Below are 18,993 nucleotides of genomic sequence, written 5' to 3' on the forward strand. Positions count from 1 at the left end.
GAGCTCATAATCTGACCCTGGAGCACATCATTGAGCACTGCCCTCAGGGAATTCGCAGGCAGCCTACAAGATATCCACGCTGTTAGATATGAATCTTTGGCCTGGATAGCTGACTTAGATATTGACACTTGATTTGCTTTGCTCTAGCATGCAAAAGAAGAGTGGGTTAGCGCACTGTCCATTGGGACCTTGGTTAGAATCAGATTTAAACTGTTGAGCTAAAAGTCCCTTATCTCTATGTGGAATGTGTTTTGTTAGTCTCCATTCAGTCCCTATAAGACTGAGGTTCACAAACAGATATCTTTGTAATTCAACATTAATTGGCAGCACTACTCGACAAACCTGCCAGCTTGACAATTTAGAAAGCACTGTGTGCAATATTTTTAAGTATCATTGAACGATGTGCTAAGCTGCATCCATATGTCATTATGGAATGACATTTGAGGTTAGAATATTCCAACGCAAGACTTAGTTCAGACACTGATGAAACGTCACTCACCATGATTTCGCAGCTCACATATGGTGTTATTCCTTTCCCAGGCAGATAACCAATTATCTACAAAAAGAAGCAAATTTCACTGCAAGGCTCCTGAATATTTATTTCATATAACACAAGTAAGTAAGAATCAGAACTTCCTCTACAGGGCCCATCTTCTTTGGTGCGAAATCAGAGTTTCATTAAAATCTTTGATCCAATTCAAAGAGTTATTCATAATAAATGAATGCAAAATGAATGAAAAGATGTTATTTATCTCAGATTAGCTCAGATATCAAATCTCTGCACCAACATAGTGATCTGATCTCAATTGAGATATTGAGTGAAGGTTAAGGTATTTCCTTACAGGGAGGCAGAGATAAATCAACCACGAGCTGGGCAAAAATATCCTGCACCTATAATGACCAGCTGGAATGTGGCAATGCCAAAGTACTGACACCTCCCCCTCTCCCTCCTGAATAATGGGGGATGATCTGAAAAGAGAGCAGAAAATTATTTTAATACAGAAAGGCAATAAAATAATGCAATGTTTGAAGTCTGTATTAATGAAGGTACTGGTATATGACATTTATTATACAGTCCCAGAGGTAATTGATAGTTGATAACAGTTGATAAAAACAAAATGGGTATTATTCATATTGAGAATGAGTTTCTAATTGTTCAAGTGTCATTTGGCTCACTGGTAACACGGACTCTGAGTCAAAAGGGCATGGATTCAAGCCCCCACTCCAGAACTTGCACACATAATCCAGGCTGGTACTTCAGTGCATTACTGAGGGAATGTTACATTCTTGGAGACATTAAACCAAAACCCTGCTCAAGTGGATATAAATGATTAAATGTAGCTTTTTCAAGAAAAGGGGAAAAGTTCTCCCAGTGGCCTGGCTAATTTTTATCCCTCAGCTGCAGCAAGTTGCCAAAGCTTCTTCAGCAGCGCCTCCCAAACCCTTGACCTCCACCACCTAGAAAGTGCATGGGAAGACTATCACCTCCAAGTTCCCTTCCAAGTCTCACACCATCCCGACTTGGACATATATCGCCGTTCCTTTATTGTTGCTAGGTTAAAATCCTGGCACACCCTACCTAACCTCATGGTGAGAGCATCTTCATCACCACACAGACTGCAGCAGTTCAAGAAGGCGGCTCACCATCACCTTCTCAAGGGAAACTAAGGATCAGTAATAAATATCGGACTTGCCAGTGATGCCTCCATCTTGAGAAATATATTTTTTTAACCAACAGAGCCAAAACAGATGAACTGGTCACTTAGTTCATGTACTGTTTGTGGGATCTTGCTGTGGGCAATTTGGCGACAGTGTTTGCCTACATTACAGCAACTGCACAGCAAAAATAAATCATTGCCTGTAAGGCACTTTGGGATGTCCTCAGGGCCCTATATAAACATACATTCTTTCTTCTTTCTTAATTTAATCAGCAGATTTTGTGTGTGGCAGGCAGTAGTTAAGAGGTTTTCTGGCTTCATATATAGCAGATGCCAGGAAATCCCAGAGTCTATCAACGTTCCAAGGTTTATTGACACTTGTAGACAAATATCAACAAATCTTCTGTGAACACAAAAGTGGCCAAGAAAATCCGTTCTACATGAGAAGGGCTAGAACATTTACAACAACCACTTCTTGTATTTATATTGCACCTAATGTAGGTAAATGTCTTAAGGTGCTTCATGGAGGAATAATGAAAAACAGGTGCAAAAAAGGAGCAATTAGGAGGAGTAATGAAAAGCTTGGTCAAAGAGATGGACCTTAAAGGCAGTCAGGGAAGTGCAGAAACAGAGGAGTTTAGCGAGGGAATTTCAGAGCATGGGGCCGAGGCGGTTGGAGGCATAGCCAACAATGGTGGGGTGAGGGAGAGCAAGGATGCACAAGAAGTGGGAGTCAGAGGAATGGAGAGTTTAGGGGAGGGGTTGTAGGAGGTCACAGAGAGTGGGAGGGGGCAAGTTCATAAAAGATAGAAAGATTTAGATTTATATAGTGCCTTTCATGACCACCGGACGACTCAAAGCGCTTTACAGCCAATGATGTACTTTTGGAGTGTAGTCACTGTTGTAATGTAGGAAATGCAGCAGCCAATTTGTGCACAGCAAGCTCCCACAAACAGCAGTGTAATAATGTGTTGTGTATCTGTAAAGCATGCACTCCCATGTTCCGCCACCAGGGAGCTCATCCCCTGAAGTCCCAAGGGATCCCAGCATCCCTTGGGAACACTGTGTATAAGCCGGCCCCTAAGGCCTGTTCCTCACTCTGGAGTGTCTTATTAAAGACTGAGGTCACTGTTACTTTAACCTCCCTGTGTGCAGCCTCATCTGTGTTAGGAACACAATAACTGGCGACGAGAATACAAATCCAACGCAAAGATGCAGCAAACTGTGGGCATCCTGGAGAAGTTCTCAGAGGGTGAGGACTGGGAAGCCTATGTTGAACGGCTAGACCAGTACTTTGTAGCCAACAAGCTGGACGGAGAAGGAAGCGCTGCAAAAAGGAGAGCAGTCCTCCTCACAGTCTGCGGGGCACTGACTTACAGCCTCATGAAGAATCTTCTGGCTCTGGTGAAACCCACAGATAAGTCGTGTGAGGAGCTGTGTACATTGGTTCGGGGGCATCTTAACCCAAGGGATAGCGTGCTGATGGCGAGGTATCGGTTCTACACGTACCAGCGATCTGAAGGTCAGGAAGTGGCGAGCTACGTCGCCGAGCTAAGGCTACTTGCAGGATAATGTGAACTTGATGGCAACCTGGAGCAAATGCTCAGAGACTTTTTTGTACTGGGCATTGGCCATGAGACCATCCTACGAAAACATTTGACTGTAGAGACACCGACCCTCAGTAAGGCCATTGCGATAACACAGGCGTTTATGTCCACTAGTGATAACACTAAACAAATCTCTCAGCACACAAGTGCTAGCAATGTTCATAAATTAACTGGAACTGTGCTTGCGAACAGAAATGTATAAGGCAGAACCCATGAGTCTGCAACTGCCAGCAGACTTCAGGTGACCCAGATGACTCAAGAGTCCCCAACAAAGGATGAATGCAAGGCAATTCACACCTTGTTGGTGTTGTGGAGGCTTCGATTCAGCCTATTCATGCCGCTTCAAAGAGTATGTTTGCAAGGGCTGTGGGACAATGGGGCACCTCCAACGAGCTTGCAAATGAGCTGCAAGCTCTGCAAAACCTGCTAACCACCAAGTCGCAGAGGAAGATCGGTCCATGGTGGTTCAAAGCAATTTCGAGCTTCAGAGAGAGGAAGCAGATGCTGAAGTACACGGGGTGCACACATTTTTGACGAAATGTCCACCTATAATGCTAAACGTAAGATTGAATGGCTTACCCATAACTATGGAACTGGACACTGGCGCTAGCCAATCGATCATAAGTAAAAAGATGTTTGAGAGACTGTGGTGCAACAAGGCATTCAGACCAGCCCTGAGCCCCATCCACACAAAAGTGAGAACATATACGAAAGAGCTCATCACTGTCCTGGGCAATGCCATGGTCAAGGTCACCTACGAGGGCACAGTGCACAAACTGCCACTCTGGATTGTCCCGGGCGATGGCCCCACACTGCTTGGAAGGAGCTGGCTGGGCAAAATCCGCTGGAACTGGGATGACATCGAGCGCTATCACATGTCGATGAGGCCTCATGTACCCAGGTTCTGAACAAATTTTCTTCCCTTTTTGAGCCAGGCATTGGAAACTTTTCCGGGGCAAAGGTGCGGATCCACTTGGTCCCAGAGGCATGACCCATTCACCACAAGGCGCGAGCAGTATCTCACATGATGAGGGAGAGAATGGAAATCGAGCTGGACAGGCTGCAACACGAGGGCATCATCTCCCCAATGGAATTCAGCGAGTGGGCCAGCCCGATTGTTCCAGTACTCAAAAGTGATGGCACGGTCAGGATTTGCGGTGATTATAAAGTAACTATTAATCCTTTCTCGCTACAGGACCAATACCCGCTACCTAAGACAGACGACCTATTTGCGACGCTGGTAGGAGGCAAGATGTTCACCAAGCTCGACCTGACTTCGGAATTCGGTGGGAGCTGGAGAAGTCTTCGAAGGGCCTCACCTGCATCAACACGCACAAGGGACTGTTCATCGACAACAAATGCCTGTTTGGAATTCGGTCGGCTGCAGCGATCTTCCAGCGAAACATGGAGAGCCTACTCAAGTCGGTACCACAAACGGTGGTCTTTCAGGACAACATATTGGTCACGGGTCGGGACACCGTCGAGCACCTACAAAACCTGGAGGAGGTCCTCCAGCGACTGGATTGCGTAGGGCTGTCGCTGAAGAGGTCCAAATGCGTCTTCATGGCAACAGAAGTGGAGTTTTTGGGGAGAAGGATCGCAGCGGACGACATTCGGCCCACAGACGCCAAGACGGAGGCTATCAGGAACGCGCCCAGGCCACAGAACGTCACGGAGCTGCGGTCGTTCCTGGGACTCCTCAACTATTTTGGTAACTTCCTACCGGGGTTAAACACCTTTTTAGAGCCCCTACATGGCAAAGGTGAGAACTGGGTATGGGAAAAAAACCAAGTAATTGCTTTTAAGAAAACCAGAAACATTTTATGCTTCAACAAGCTGCTTGTATTGTATAACCCGTGTAAAAGACTCGTGCTAGCATGCGACGCGTCATCGTACGAAGTCGGGTGTGTATTACAACAAGCTAACATTGCGGGGAAGTTGCAACCTGTCGCCTATGCCTCCAGGAGCTTGTCTAAGGCCGAGAGGGTCTACAGCATGATTGAGAAAGAGGCATTAGCGTGTGTGTTCGGGGCAAAGAAAATGCATCAGTACCTGTTTGGCCTCAAATTTGAGCTGAAAACCGATCACAAGCCCCTCGCATCCCTGTTTGCTGAAAACAAGGCGATAAATACTAATGACTCAGCCCACATACAAAGGTGGGCACTCGCGCTATCAGCATATAACTATACCATCCGCCACAGGCCAGGCACCGAGAACTGTGCGGATGCTCCCAGTCGGCTACCATTGCCCACCACAAGGGTGGAAATGGTGCAGCCTGCAAAATTGTTGATGGTGGCGCAGCCCGCAGACTTGTTGATGGTCATGGAAGCGTTTGAAAATGATAAATCACCTGTCATGGCCCGCCAGATTAGGACTTGGACCAGCCAAGGTCCTCTGCTGTACCTAGTAAAAAACTGTGTACTGCATGGGAGCTGGGCCAGCATCCCTGTTGAAATGCAAGAGCCAATCAAGCCGTTCCAGCGGCGAAAGGACGAGCTGTCCATTCAGGAAGACTGCCTATTGTGGGGTAACCGCGTAGTGCTACCAAAAAAGGGCAGGCAGACATTCATCTCGGATCTCCGGAGCACACACCCGGTATAGTAATGATGAAAGCGATAGCCAGATCCCACGTGTGGTGGCCCGGTTTAGACTCTGACTTAGAGTCCTGTGTACGGCAATGCAGTGTATGTGTTCAGCTGAGCAACGCACCCAGAGAGGCACCACTAAGTTTATGGTCCTGGCCCTCCAGACCATGGTCGAGGATCCATGTCGACTATGCGGGCCCGTTTCTCGGTAAAATGTTCCTGGTGGTGGTGGATGCTTTCTCAAAATGGATTGAATGTGAAATAATGTCGGGAAGCACCGCCACCGCCACCATTGAAAGCCTGAGGGCCATGTTTGCCACCCACGGCCTGCCTGACATACTGGTCAGTGACAACGGGCCATGTTTCACCAATGCCAAATTTAAAGAATTCATGACCCACAATGGAATCAAACATGTCACCTCGGCCCCGTTTAAACCAGCCTCAAATGGGCAGGCAGAGCGGGCAGCTCAAACCATCAAACAGAGCCTTAAACGAGTCACAGAAGGCTCACTCCAAACCCGCCTGTCCCGAGTACTGCTCAGCTACCGCACGAGACCCCACTTGCTCACAGGGGTGCCCCCGGCTGAGCTACTCATGAGAAGGACACTTAAAACCACACTCTCGCTGGTTCACCCCAACCTGCATGATCAGGTAGAGAGCAGACGGCAGCAACAAAATGTAAGCGATGGTCGCGCCACTGTGTCACGGGAAATTGATCTGAATGACCCTGTGTATGTGCTAAACTATGGACATGGTCCCAAGTGGATCGCGGGCATGGTGATAGCTAAAGAAGGGAGTAGGGTGTTTGTAGTCAAACTAGACAATGGACAAATTTGCAGAAAGCACCTGGACCAAACGAGGCTGCGGTTCACAGACTGCCCTGAACAACCCACAGCAGACACCACCTTTTTCGAGCCCACAACACACACCCAAAGGATCAACAACACCACACCGGACCAGGAAATCGAACCCATCACGCCCAACAGCCCAGCAAGGCCAGGCTCACCTAGCAGCCCTGCATAGCCAACAACACGCCAGCCCAGCGAGGGCACAGCCAACACACCAGAACAGACATTTGTACCGAGGCGGTCCACCAGGGAAAGAAAGGCTCCCGACCGCCTCACCCTGTAAATAGTTTTCACTTTGACTTTGGAGTGGGGGGGGGAGTGATGTTGTGTATCTGTAAAGCATGCACTCCCATGTTCTGCTACCAGGGAGCTCATCCCCTGAAGTCCCAAGGGATCCCAGCATCCCTTGGGAACACTGTATATAAGCCGGCCCCTAAGGCCTGTTCCTCACTGTGGAGTGTCTTATTAAAGACTGAGGTCACTGTTACTTTAACCTCCCTGTGTGCAGTCTCCCTGTGTTAGGAACATAATATAATGACCAGATAATCTGTTTTTGTTATGTTGATTGAGGGATAAATATTGGCTAGGACATTGGGGATAACTCACCTGCTCGTCTTCAAAACAGTGCCATGGGATATTTTACATCCACTTGAGAGAGCAGATGTTTAATGTCTCATCCGTGAGATTTGAGATGTGAGATTTAAGCACAAGTACAACAACTTTAAATTTGAGCCACCGGGAACCATGTCGTTCAGTGAGGACAGGGACGATAGGCAAACAGAACTTGATACAGAATAGGATACAGACAAGCAGAGTTTTGGATGAGCTGAAGTTTAAGGAGGATGGGAGGCCAACCAGGATAGCACAGGACTAAGGAGGTGGCAAAGGCATGCATGACGGTTTCAGTGGCAAATGGTCTGCGATAGGGGCAGAGGCGGATGATGTGGAGATGAATCTAGGCAAACTTTTGAGCTGGAGAGAATATGGGATCGGGAGCACAGTTTAAGATCAAGCAGAATGCCGAGAGATCTATTGCTGGGTGGTCGTGAATATTCTGTATCCAAGAAGCGTTAGATTTCCCAGTGGAGTGGGTCCCAGAGGATGTAGTACTGCTGTGGATGTCTTATATAAATTGCAGGTAGCTTAGTGGAATCGCCCCCTTGCTCTCAATTTCCTGTACTGTCAATGGAAAAGGATTAAGACCAACTCGAACTAAATTCTCTGAGAACCTGGAAAATAAAGATGTGCAAAATTACATCTGTTCCTTTGTCATGCAACTGGGAACAGCTACCTGGGCTAAATTGTTCTCAGAATCAGACGTAAGAACATAAGAACATAAGAATTAGGAACAAGAGTAGGCCATCTAGCCCCTCGAGCCTGCTCCGCCATTCAACAAGATCATGGCTGATCTGGCCATGGACTCAGCTCCACTTACCCACCCACTCCCCATAACCCTTAATTCCCTTATTGGTTAAAAAATCTATCTATCTGTGATTTGAATACATTCAATGAGCTAGCCTCAACTGCTTCCTTGGGCAGAGAATTCCACAGATTCACAACCCTCTGGGAGAAGAAATTCCTTCTCAACTTGGTTTTAAATTAGCTCCCCCATATTTTGAGGCTGTGCCCCCTAGTTCTAGTCTCCCCGACTAGTGGAAACAACCTCTCTGCCTCTATCTTGTCTATCCCTTTCATTATTTTAAATGTTTCTATAAGATCACCCTTCGCCTAGTGAATCGTCTCCGTACCCCCTCCAAAGCTAGTATATCCTTCCATAAGTAAGGTGACCAAAACTGCACGCAGTACTCCAGATGCGACCTCACCAATACCCTATACAGTTGCAGAAGGACCTCCCTGCTTTTGTACTCCATACCTCTCGCAATGAAGGCCAACATCCCATTCGCCTTCCTGATTACCTGCTGCACCTGCAAACTAACTTTTTGGGATTCATGCACAAGGATCCCCAGGTCCCTCTGCACCGCAGCATGTTGTAATTTCTCCCCATTCAAATAATATTCCCTTTTACTGTTTTTTTTCTCAAGGTGGATGACCTCACACGTTTTGACATTGTATTCCATCTGCCAAACCTTAGCCCATTCGCTTAACCTATCTAAATCTCTTTGCAGCCTCTCTGTGTCCTCTACACAACCCACTTTCCCACTAATCTTTGTGTCATCTGCAAATTTTGTTACACTACACTCTGTCCCCTCTTCCAGGTCATCTATGTTTAAGAGTCAACCACATTGCTGTGGGTCTGGAGTCACATCAGGTAAGGACAGCAGATTTCCTTCTCTGAAGGACATTAGTGAACCAGATGGAATTTTAGGCACCATGTGATAATTTCATGGTCACCTAGCTTTTTATTCCAGATTTATTTAATTAACTAAATTCCCCAGTTGCCATGGTGGGATTTGAACTCCCATGTCCTGATTATTAGTCTTGGCCTTTGGATTACTAAGTCCAGTAACATAACCACTATGCTACCGTTGCCTTTATTATCTCAGATTATCTTCCACAGTGGTGGGAATTAGGCCTTTTGCACCTAAAGTCATGGGTCTGCCAGTGTGAAATTAAATATATCATTCACACAAATAACGAGGGCAGTGATTCAGACTTACTTTTCTATAGAGCAAGGCCTTGGACCAAGTAGGCCGATTTTAACCGTTGACGAAAAACTGGTATTGGGTGTGCAGAGCCCTCTCACCACCTATTGCCCCCCACCCTATCCCCCCATTGTTGCTGCCACGATAATTTGTTCTCAATTGACTAGGAAAGCAGAGACGGCTCCCTGTATCTCTCAGTAACGCCAACCTACTCTGTTCATCTTCAGAAGGATGCAGGGTTTCCCTCCAGCGTATCCAAAGGTGGGATCTTCAATTCCGGAGCAGTTTTTCAGCATGGTCCGATGAAACTGACAAGCTAATCGTTCTTCACTCTCATCCATCTCTTGCATGAAGTATTGCCCGGGGGAACATGGAATGTTCTTAATAGCCTGGGTACTGTCATTGTAGGCTGTAAGGAATAAAACTAAAGTCATAAAAACCCCAAGGCTAGTGTAACAATGGATTGTTTTCACTGGTCTACCAGACAGTAACAAGTTTCAGATAATCGCAAAAAAGAATATAGAGAGTGATTACAAACAAAATGTCATTATATGCAGGGGATTAGATTATGGAATTCTCCGGCACCAACTTAAGCAGAGTCTCCAAACTCGCTTTTAAAAGGGGAATTAGATAGTTGGTTAAAAGGAATAGGGAGCGAGTTGGAAACTGGGATTGGATTAGGTGGCTTACGTAAAGAAAAGCACTGGCACAGATTTGATGGTCCATTTCTCTGCTGTGACATTCCATAATTCTAGAGTGTTGTAAGAATTATTTTCTGTTTCACACAAGAATGAACAGGACACCCATGTATACATAGTTTGAAAAGTAATGTGGGATTCCTGTACAGATACGGGAGTGAGTTCCCGAATCAGCAGTTTTTATTGGGTTTTTGTTGTACTCACTGGCATCTTCAATTGGTGTGGACGGATTCAATTTAAAATGGTGCCAGTAGTTGCTACAAACAGCAGCGGCAAGCAAAAACAAATGGGCTCCATTAGTGCATCACTGTGTATTCAGGAACACAATTAATGGCCACTCAGGTTTTCTGAGAAAATGCACATTCTCGGCAAACGTTATAAATTGTAGGATGTGGTGCACCAGCTGGTTGGTAATTTGTGAGGATCAGGAAGGAAGGAGAGAAGCATAAGAGGAAAAGAGACATAAGGCGAGAAAGTGAGAGAATGGGGAGACAATTCAAACAGTAAGACACTAAATCAGTGGTTAAATTTTTCAAACATTGTGTATAGAGAATTGACGAAGATGATGTCCGAACATAAGTACTTCTGTCAGCCTTAGAATTCTGCAGAATTGGCATTTTTCCTTCCATATTCCTAAATACTCAATTGATTTCCATTCTAATGAGGTTTTTTGGGGGCAATTTTAAAAAGATTGCTGATGAAGATATATAGAAACTTACGTTCAAGGAATTGGTGCAAGTTCTTCACATAATGTGACCACGTGCTCTCCTCTGCTGAGTTGAATGCAATCACAAATCCACCAAGGTATGGTCTGATCATCACCCCTAGGAAAATGGAAAGATTACTGGCAGTCCAGATTTTCATCAAGCAGCTAACATCAAGGTGAAATCAAACAGGTAGTCCATCACTCTTTCTGACAGCTCTTTATAGTAGCATGCTTACTTTTTAATTACTTTAGGGATTCACTTATTTAGGATTCAATCTATCCATGTAATCCAAGACCATTTCAGTACATGGGCGAAGGTAATTGGTTGCTTTTGAACAGTGCAAATGAAAATGGCCTGAAGTTGATATGTCAATAGTTGGACAACAAGGATAATGGAGCTTCTAATCTTTCATTGTAGCTGTAATCTCTTGTTGTCCCTATACTTCAGTGCTCAGTCACATGGGTAAGTACCTGGATTGTTGACACGGTCGCGATATTTTGGTGTATATGGACTGATCGTTGTTAGCATCCCATACATGCAGAGAGAAAACATCCCAGCCAGAAAGGAATACAAGCATAAGTAGAAAAATAAAATAAGAGCTGCAAAGTAAACAAAAATATATTCAAGTCAGTAATCCATGTATGCACTAATTCACCCTTTTAAGAATACAGTATGTTACTGTCCAATTTGTTGCACCATTATTCTCTCCGAATTCTCGTCTGTACTTCGATTATGCACTTCCTGTGGTCAGCCTGCCCCCATACCTCTTCCTGTGCCACTTTTCAGTCAATGGAGGTCTGCACGAACAGCCGAGTTACAACACTTTTCCATTCCCATGAGGAAGCCGTCGAGAGTCTAATCATCATATTACCACAGCAACATGGCTGAGGCTAATGAGTGAATGGAATAGGGAATCAATGCCAGTTTAGAGAACTGCATTGGTGCTCCAATGGGTTACATTGCAACACTGCCAGGCCCTCACTTCCTATAATCAAATTTGTTGCAATTATCTATTTTAAATGTGGATTTTCAATATGCCTGGAACATTTCAATGAGGATACATAACAAAAAAATATTATTCTTGGGATGTGGGCATCTCTGGCAAGGCTGGCCATTTATTACCCATCACTAATTGGGTGGACCTTCTTCTTGAACCACTGCAATGTACTGGTTTGACACAATGGAGTGGTTTGCTAGGTTACTTCAGAGGGCTGTTAAGAATCAACCAGGTGAGTGTGGGACTGCAGTTACAGGAAGGCCAGACCAGATAAGGACAGCAGGTTTCCTTCCCTCAAAGGACATTCGTGAACCAGTTGGATTTCTACAACAATCCGACACCTTCAAGGTCACTTTTACAGGGAGCAAGTTTTTTAATTTAGATTTTCCCATTGAAATCCTTTTATCAAATGCCTCCTTGTCTGGTAGGAAGCACTTTGCCTTTAGTTGGCTCTTTCTTCCTGAAGGCCGGCTGGAATTCTGAAATCACTTTGTTGGGCATTACAGGCACAATCTGATTTTGTTTAACCATCAAGATAACATCTGAATCATAAAGTACTCATTTAAATAATACCTCAGGTGTCATTTTGGATGTTATATGGTGAAATATATAGTTATTAAGATTATCTATTTAGACATACACATATTTAGTTGTAAATTTATATATGATTTTTAAAAAATGTTGGAGTTGAATTTCCATGATTGTCCACTGTAATTATGACTGGAGATCTGGAGAAACCCTAAAGGAAGAGTTATGTCTCAGTGTACATATCCCATCTATCACACTTCAAGTGTAACACTGCAGACTCTGTCACAGTTCAAAAAGAATATAAATAAACAAAAGCAGTCATTTGGAATGTACTGGGTCTCCCGCTGTGAAAATACCTCAAATGTCACAGGAGCCAGAATGTTGTTCATCCCTAACTAACCACAACTTAAAAAAAGAGAAACAAAGCCAGCATTCTAATCTACAGCCCAAAGAGCAATTAATCTCCGACCTCACCCAATTTGTACATCACAGCAATAAGACTTTGTTGGCCTTAAAAGAATGATTTCACCTTAGCAGCAGAATAGTGTATTCTGCATTACATGGTACAATGATCCTGTCCTTATAAAGCATATATTCTGACTTATCATGGCCAATGCCATGGAAGATTTACCAGTAATATTATAAAAATGGTACGTACACCACACATTTTCGGTTTGTTACAACTTCCTCATCACACCTCAGGTGACATATTAAAATTTCTCTTTTACTTGCATGCTCTCAATTCTGGTAACATGCTTGTAATTCTTTTCTGCACTTTCTTCAGTGCTTCACTATCCTTTTTTTGTATGGAAACCAGAACTGCACACAGTACACTAAGTATAATCTAACCAAGGTTCTATATACATTTAACATTAGTGTTCTACTTTTCTATTCTGGAAGATCCTATCCCCCCTCTCCCCGCCCCCCCACCACCACAAACTGACAGACTCTTCTCCCAATGCTCAAAAACCCCTTCGCCATGGATGATGGACCCACTACATCCCTGCCAAGGTCTCCCTCCTCCCTCTCTCTAAGTTCACAAACCTGTCGACTACATTTGGAATACCTTTTAATATAATGAGACAGCTCCCAATGCTTCCAGACCCTGTGGCCTTCCTCCTCTATACAAAGCCCTGGTTAGATCACACCTGGAGTATTGTGTTCACTTATGGGCACCACACCTTCAGAATGATATTTTGGCCTTGGAGGAAGTGCAGTGTAGATTTACCAGGATGATACCTAGACGCCAAGGGTGGAATTACAACGTGAGATTGCACAAATTAGAGTTGTATTCCCTGGAATTTAAAGTTTAAAGAGTGATATCATTAGATATATTCAAGAGGGAGTTAGATATGGCCCTTACGACTAAAGGGATCAAGGGGTATGGAGAGAAAGCAGGAAAGGGGTACTGAGGTGATGATCAGCCATGATCTTATTGAATGGTGGTGCAGGCTCGAAGGGCCGAATGGTCTACTCCTGCACCTATTTTCTATGTTACTATGTTTCTATTTGATCAAAGTTTTCAAGATATTAAGGGGAACGGTTAGGGTAGATAGAAACTATTTCCACCCAAAAGTTAGAGCTCAGCCTTTCAGCAGTGAAGTTAGGAACCACTTTGACACACAAAGGATGCCAGAAGTTTGGAACTCTCTTCCGCAAACGGCAGTTGATGCTAGATCAATTGTTAATTTTAAATCTCAGATTGATAGATTTTTGTAAAGCAAAGGTATTAAGGAATATGGGGGAAAGGAAGGTATATGGAGTTAGGTAACAGATCAGCCACAATCTCATTCCCAATGCTTCTCAGATCCCAGGAATTGCCCCAGTGTTCCCAGAGCCTCCATTCTGTCCTGTTCCCATTACCTCAGGACTCCCTCCCGGACCATGGTACCATCTTCACAGTATTACGAGACCCTGAGACCCCCATCCCAGTACTTCTAGACCCTGGCCTCCCTTCCCAGTGCTCCCAGATACTATGGTCAGCATCATGCAGATAAATTAATGGCCCGGATTTTGCAGTCAGAGGCGTAGTTAAGGATTACGTCGCCAGCATTAGAACCAAATGGGCCCTTACCTGCTGCGAGGCCCCAACCGAAAAGTAGCTACAGAGATGAGTATAACGTAAGGGCCCACGGATCCCAGGGGCGCACCCGGGGCGGAAGCGTACCTGGGATCTTGTGGGCTCCAATCAGTAAATAGAAGGTCTCGTATCAATACTATTAGAGATGGTAGGGCTATTCTTCCTTTAAAATTCAGTATTTCAAAAATATACTTAAATTTGTAGTTTTGGGGTCTGAAGCATTTAGGAAAAAACAATATGGTTAGTTCAAAATTGTGGTGCTACTTTGCTTTTTAAAAATTGCATTTCCAATAATTTAGTTTGAAAATCACCTCTACTCTTCCGGGCTACACACAACCAAGTGTACGCCAATTAGAAAGCTTCCATCCAGAGGGGACTGACCCCAGACCTGCTGCAAGTAGAGCTGGAGAAGTTTTCTCCCTGCAAAGCAAATTTGAAGTGCGTCTTTCTTACACACATTGGAATTCCTATAATCTCTGGGAGTTATGCCCCATCTTCTATAATATGTTTTTCAGAATCGTCTAAGTAAATCATTTATTTTTTTCATGTACAAATTGGAAAGCTATTTTCACCACTTCGTATTACTGTTTAACCTTCCGAACATTAATGGAGTGCAATTTCTTAATTATCTCCACATCCGCAGTATTTGCTTTTGTTCTTAATTATCTTGTCAGCACGTATCCCCTTACGCAGGGCAAATGGGCCCTGCACCTGTTTGCACCAGCCGTAATATTTTCATACTTATTGCTGGGCAGTTGATGGGCAACAGCCCAACTCCCGGCCAGCCATAAGGACTTCAATGTTGGTGCAGATCATCTATCAAGTCGGAACTTGACAGTTCGCAAGTTCTGGATTCTCGAACTTGCTGTCCATTTCAAAGGCAGTATGACGACATACTCTGAGAGTATATATTCATACAGACCTCAAATTCTGGCCCACTGTGCCTTATTGTCCCAGTTAATACTACCTGGCGTATTAATACAACGGGAGATGTGCTAGTAAATAATATATATGCCATGCATCTCGAGTACATTCATATTTCAGGTGTAACACTTAAGAAAACAAACTTTAAAATGTGAAACTGTTAAAATGTGAAGATGCAAAACATTCTTTAAAAGTATATATTTTTTTAAACATATTCCAGTAATACCCTGATGGAATGTCTAATCTGGGTAGAGCCAAGGATTTAAAAGCATCTGCCAATCTACAGAAAAAAACTATTTCCCTCTGATTGATGTCAGGATATGACAATTTACAGTAATTAGACTCTATTGGCTTAAAGGGATGGGGCAGTTTACATGCAGATGACCTTATCAACTGAATAACGAATTGCACATTAAATGGAATAATTATAAAACAGCATATCCTCCAACTTATCATAAGCAACAATACAGGAGTTCAACATACACAGAAAACATTCCTGGCTCTCCATAAAGCCCAAGTTTGTTCAAGACTTTAATATTTTTCACATATTTGGGCAGCTCTACTATTTTACACTCCTGAATGGAATGTAAGAAAAAGTTTACTGTCTGATAGCAATCTCCCTCACCTCTAGTCCTCTCTTGCTCTTTTTCTCACCTCTCTATTGCAGTCTTTCATCCCTTCCCGTATTTTAGAAATTTTATTATGGCCACTCTCCTCTAAACTTTTCTGCCTTGTTCTTAGCTCCACGCATTCTCTACAACTTCACTTTATTGAATTGTGGACTTATTGGGCTAGATTTTAGGCTATTCCCTGTTTTCAGGGTGAAAATGGAGGCGTGGGGGAGGGCGGGGGACGAAGTTACCGGCTGGGAATAGTTTGCGATTTAGTATGTACGTTTGGGTAACTGGGCCCCCCCATCAGGGGACGCAGCGCTAAGGGAGGCGTTGTACACCTCTCGTGGGGCAAGGCTGGGAATCTCACGAACTAAAGAGCCGAGCCGTGTGCACTCTGAGAGAGGCCTGGGTGGGGGGAGAACAGCAAAACATTCCTAAAACATTGCCAACATCACCACAACACAAATTGCAAACGATTAAATACAAAAAGCACTTGCACTTACTTTTACAGCACTTTACCTTCCTCTGCACCTCCGGCTACGCTGGGCCGCTCTGATTTCCCAGGTGGTCATTGCGGGCGCACTTCCGGGCCGACGGATCGGGCAGGTGTGCCGGTGTTGCAACTAGGGGCGTTGCACACCCGGCGCAGCTCTTCCCGGTGGTGCTGCTCAGTGTCGCCACAAAACCCGACCCGAGGATCGCAGCGGGGCGCTGGAGACCTCGCCACCGCCTTTCCCGCCACTCCGGGGCGAAACCCGGAGCGCAAAGGACCGGAAAATCCAGCCCCAAGTCTAGTCTTCTACTTTAATGTATTCTTTCCCAGGACCTGTACACTGCGGTACGCCTGATAAGGTGCCTTCCCATCTGCTACAGTCTCCAGGGCTTTCAAAACCCAAGCCGAGCATCATCTAATCACTGCTTCTTGATCTACCTCGACTTCTCCTTTTCTTTTGTTCGACCTTGGTGGTGACCTGCACTATAGCTCTTCGTCCTTTCACTTCTCAATGACAACAGCTATATGGCACAATTTGAAACATCACACAAATTGCATTTATATAGTACCGTATTACACCCTCGTGACATCTCAAGGCATTTCACAGTCGATCAATAATTCTTATACTATTATGTAAGCCAACACAGTGGCCAATTCTGCACGCAGTAAGGTCCCGCAAACAGCAAATGAGATGAATGGCCAGTAAAATACATTTTACCTGGTGGTGGTTGAGAGACAACTCCTTTGCTCTTCTTCAAGGGCAATTAGGGATGGGCAGTGAATGCCGGCCTTGCCAGCAATGCTCACATACCGGAACAAATAAAATAAAATAGTTTAACATTTCCTCTGACAGACGGTATCGCTAACAATGCAGCATTCCCTCTGCACTGCACTGGAATGTCAGCCTAGATAAAATGCTCAAATCAGGGGCCGCGATTTCGCCACGTACAGCGAGTAGAATGCGGCCAGGGTTGGTGGTGTGTGGGGAACGTGCTCCCGATTTGAGCCCACCCTCTGTGCCGAATCTTCCGATGATTGTGCTTGTAGATTTTTATGGCAATTAAGAGGAAGTCGGCCTGATGACGTCATTTGATGACGCGTCATCAGCCGGTTTCCTTAAAGGGACCATGCCCACAATGATTTTGACAGTTCTTCTGTCAGTGTTCTACAGCATTGAGGTGTTACAAATACTGACAATCATTGCAGAAAGGTGCACAGCTGCACCCAGGCTCATCCATGACTCCCTCCAGATGCTTATGGAGGGAATCACAGCACGCAGGGAGGTTCTCTTCCCTTCCCATGGGTGGAAGAGACCTCTCCAAGACACCAACGCAGCTCGGTTGCACATTGCACAGGAGGGCACAAGCAGGAATGTCGTCAGGAAGAACTGGCTGCAGTGGTGCAAATCTTTCAATCCTCTCAGTAGATCAGGAAATGTTACTGCAATGCCACATTCAACCTCATCCTGCTATGCCACTCATTACATAGAATCATAGATTCATAGAAATTTACAGCACGGAAGGAGGCCATTTCAGCCCATCGTGTCCATGCCGGCCAACAAGAGGCTATCCAGCCTAATCCCACTTTCCAGCTCTAGGTCCATAGCCCTGCAAGTTACAGAACTTCAACTGCACATCCAAGTACTTTTTAAATGTGGTAAGGGTTTCTGCCTCTACCACACTTTCAGGCAGTGAGTTCCAGACCCCTACAACCCTCTGCGTGAAGAAATTTCCACTCAAATCCCCTCTACCAATTACTTTAAATTTATGCCCCCTCTGTTGTTGATCCCTCTGCTAAGGGAAATAGGCCCTTTCTATCCACAATATCTAGGCCCCTCATAATTTTATACACCTCAATGAGGTCTCCCCTCAGCCTCCTCTGATCCAAGGAAAACAAACCCAGCCATCCAATCTGTCCTCATAGCTAAGATTCTCCACTCTCGGCAACATCCTCGTAAATCTCCTCTGTACCCTCTCCAGTGCAATCACATCCTTCATGTAATGTGGTGACCAGAACTGCATGCAGTACTCTAGCTATGGCCTAACTAGTGTTTTATACAGTTCAAGCATAAACCCCCTGCTCTTGTATTCTATGCCTCGGCTAATAAAGGCAAGCATTCCATATGCCTTCTTAACCACCATTATCTACCTGGCCTGTTACCTTCAGGGATCTGTGGACACGCACTCCAAAGTCCCTTTGTTCCTCTACACTTCTCAGTATCCTACCATTTAATGTGTATCCCTTTCCTTGTCAGCCCTCCCCAAATGCATTACCTCACACTTCTCTGGATTAAATTCTATTTGCCAGTGTTCTGCACACCTGACCAGTTAATTGATATCTTCCTGCAGTCTATAGCTTTCTTCTTCATTATCAACCACACAACCAATTTTAGTATCATCTGCAAACTTCTTAATCATACTCCCTATATTCAAGTCTAGATCATTGATGTATACCACAAAAAGCAAGGGACCCAGTACTGAGCCCTGCAAAACCCCACTGGAAACAGCCTTCCAGTCACAAAAACACCCACCAATCATTATCCTTTGCTTCCTGCCTTTGAGCCAATTTTGGATCCAACTTGCCACTTTGCACTGGATCCTATGGGCTTTTACTTTCGTGAACAGTCTGCCATGTAGGACCTTTTCAAAAGC

The 18,993-nt window shown here is 44.7% G+C and overlaps 1 protein-coding gene across 2 annotated transcripts in view; it reads right to left on the bottom strand.

Annotated features, from left to right (window-relative positions):
* Positions 1–18,993, bottom strand: part of atp1b4 (ATPase Na+/K+ transporting subunit beta 4) — a 116,356-nt gene that overhangs the window by 6,174 nt on the left and 91,189 nt on the right. The window contains exons 4-7 of one of the 2 annotated variants that reach the window (XM_070882044.1): positions 11,177–11,305; positions 10,719–10,823; positions 9,514–9,710; positions 500–556 (exon numbers count right to left, since the gene is read on the bottom strand). In XM_070882044.1, coding sequence (XP_070738145.1) covers positions 500–556; positions 9,514–9,710; positions 10,719–10,823; positions 11,177–11,305 — 488 coding nt within the window. The remainder of the gene's footprint in view (positions 1–499; positions 557–9,513; positions 9,711–10,718; positions 10,824–11,176; positions 11,306–18,993) is intronic. The other variant, XM_070882045.1, reaches the window with a different exon arrangement.

This window comes from Pristiophorus japonicus, chromosome 6 (assembly GCF_044704955.1).
Source record: "Pristiophorus japonicus isolate sPriJap1 chromosome 6, sPriJap1.hap1, whole genome shotgun sequence".
Lineage (NCBI taxonomy): Eukaryota > Metazoa > Chordata > Chondrichthyes > Pristiophoridae > Pristiophorus > Pristiophorus japonicus.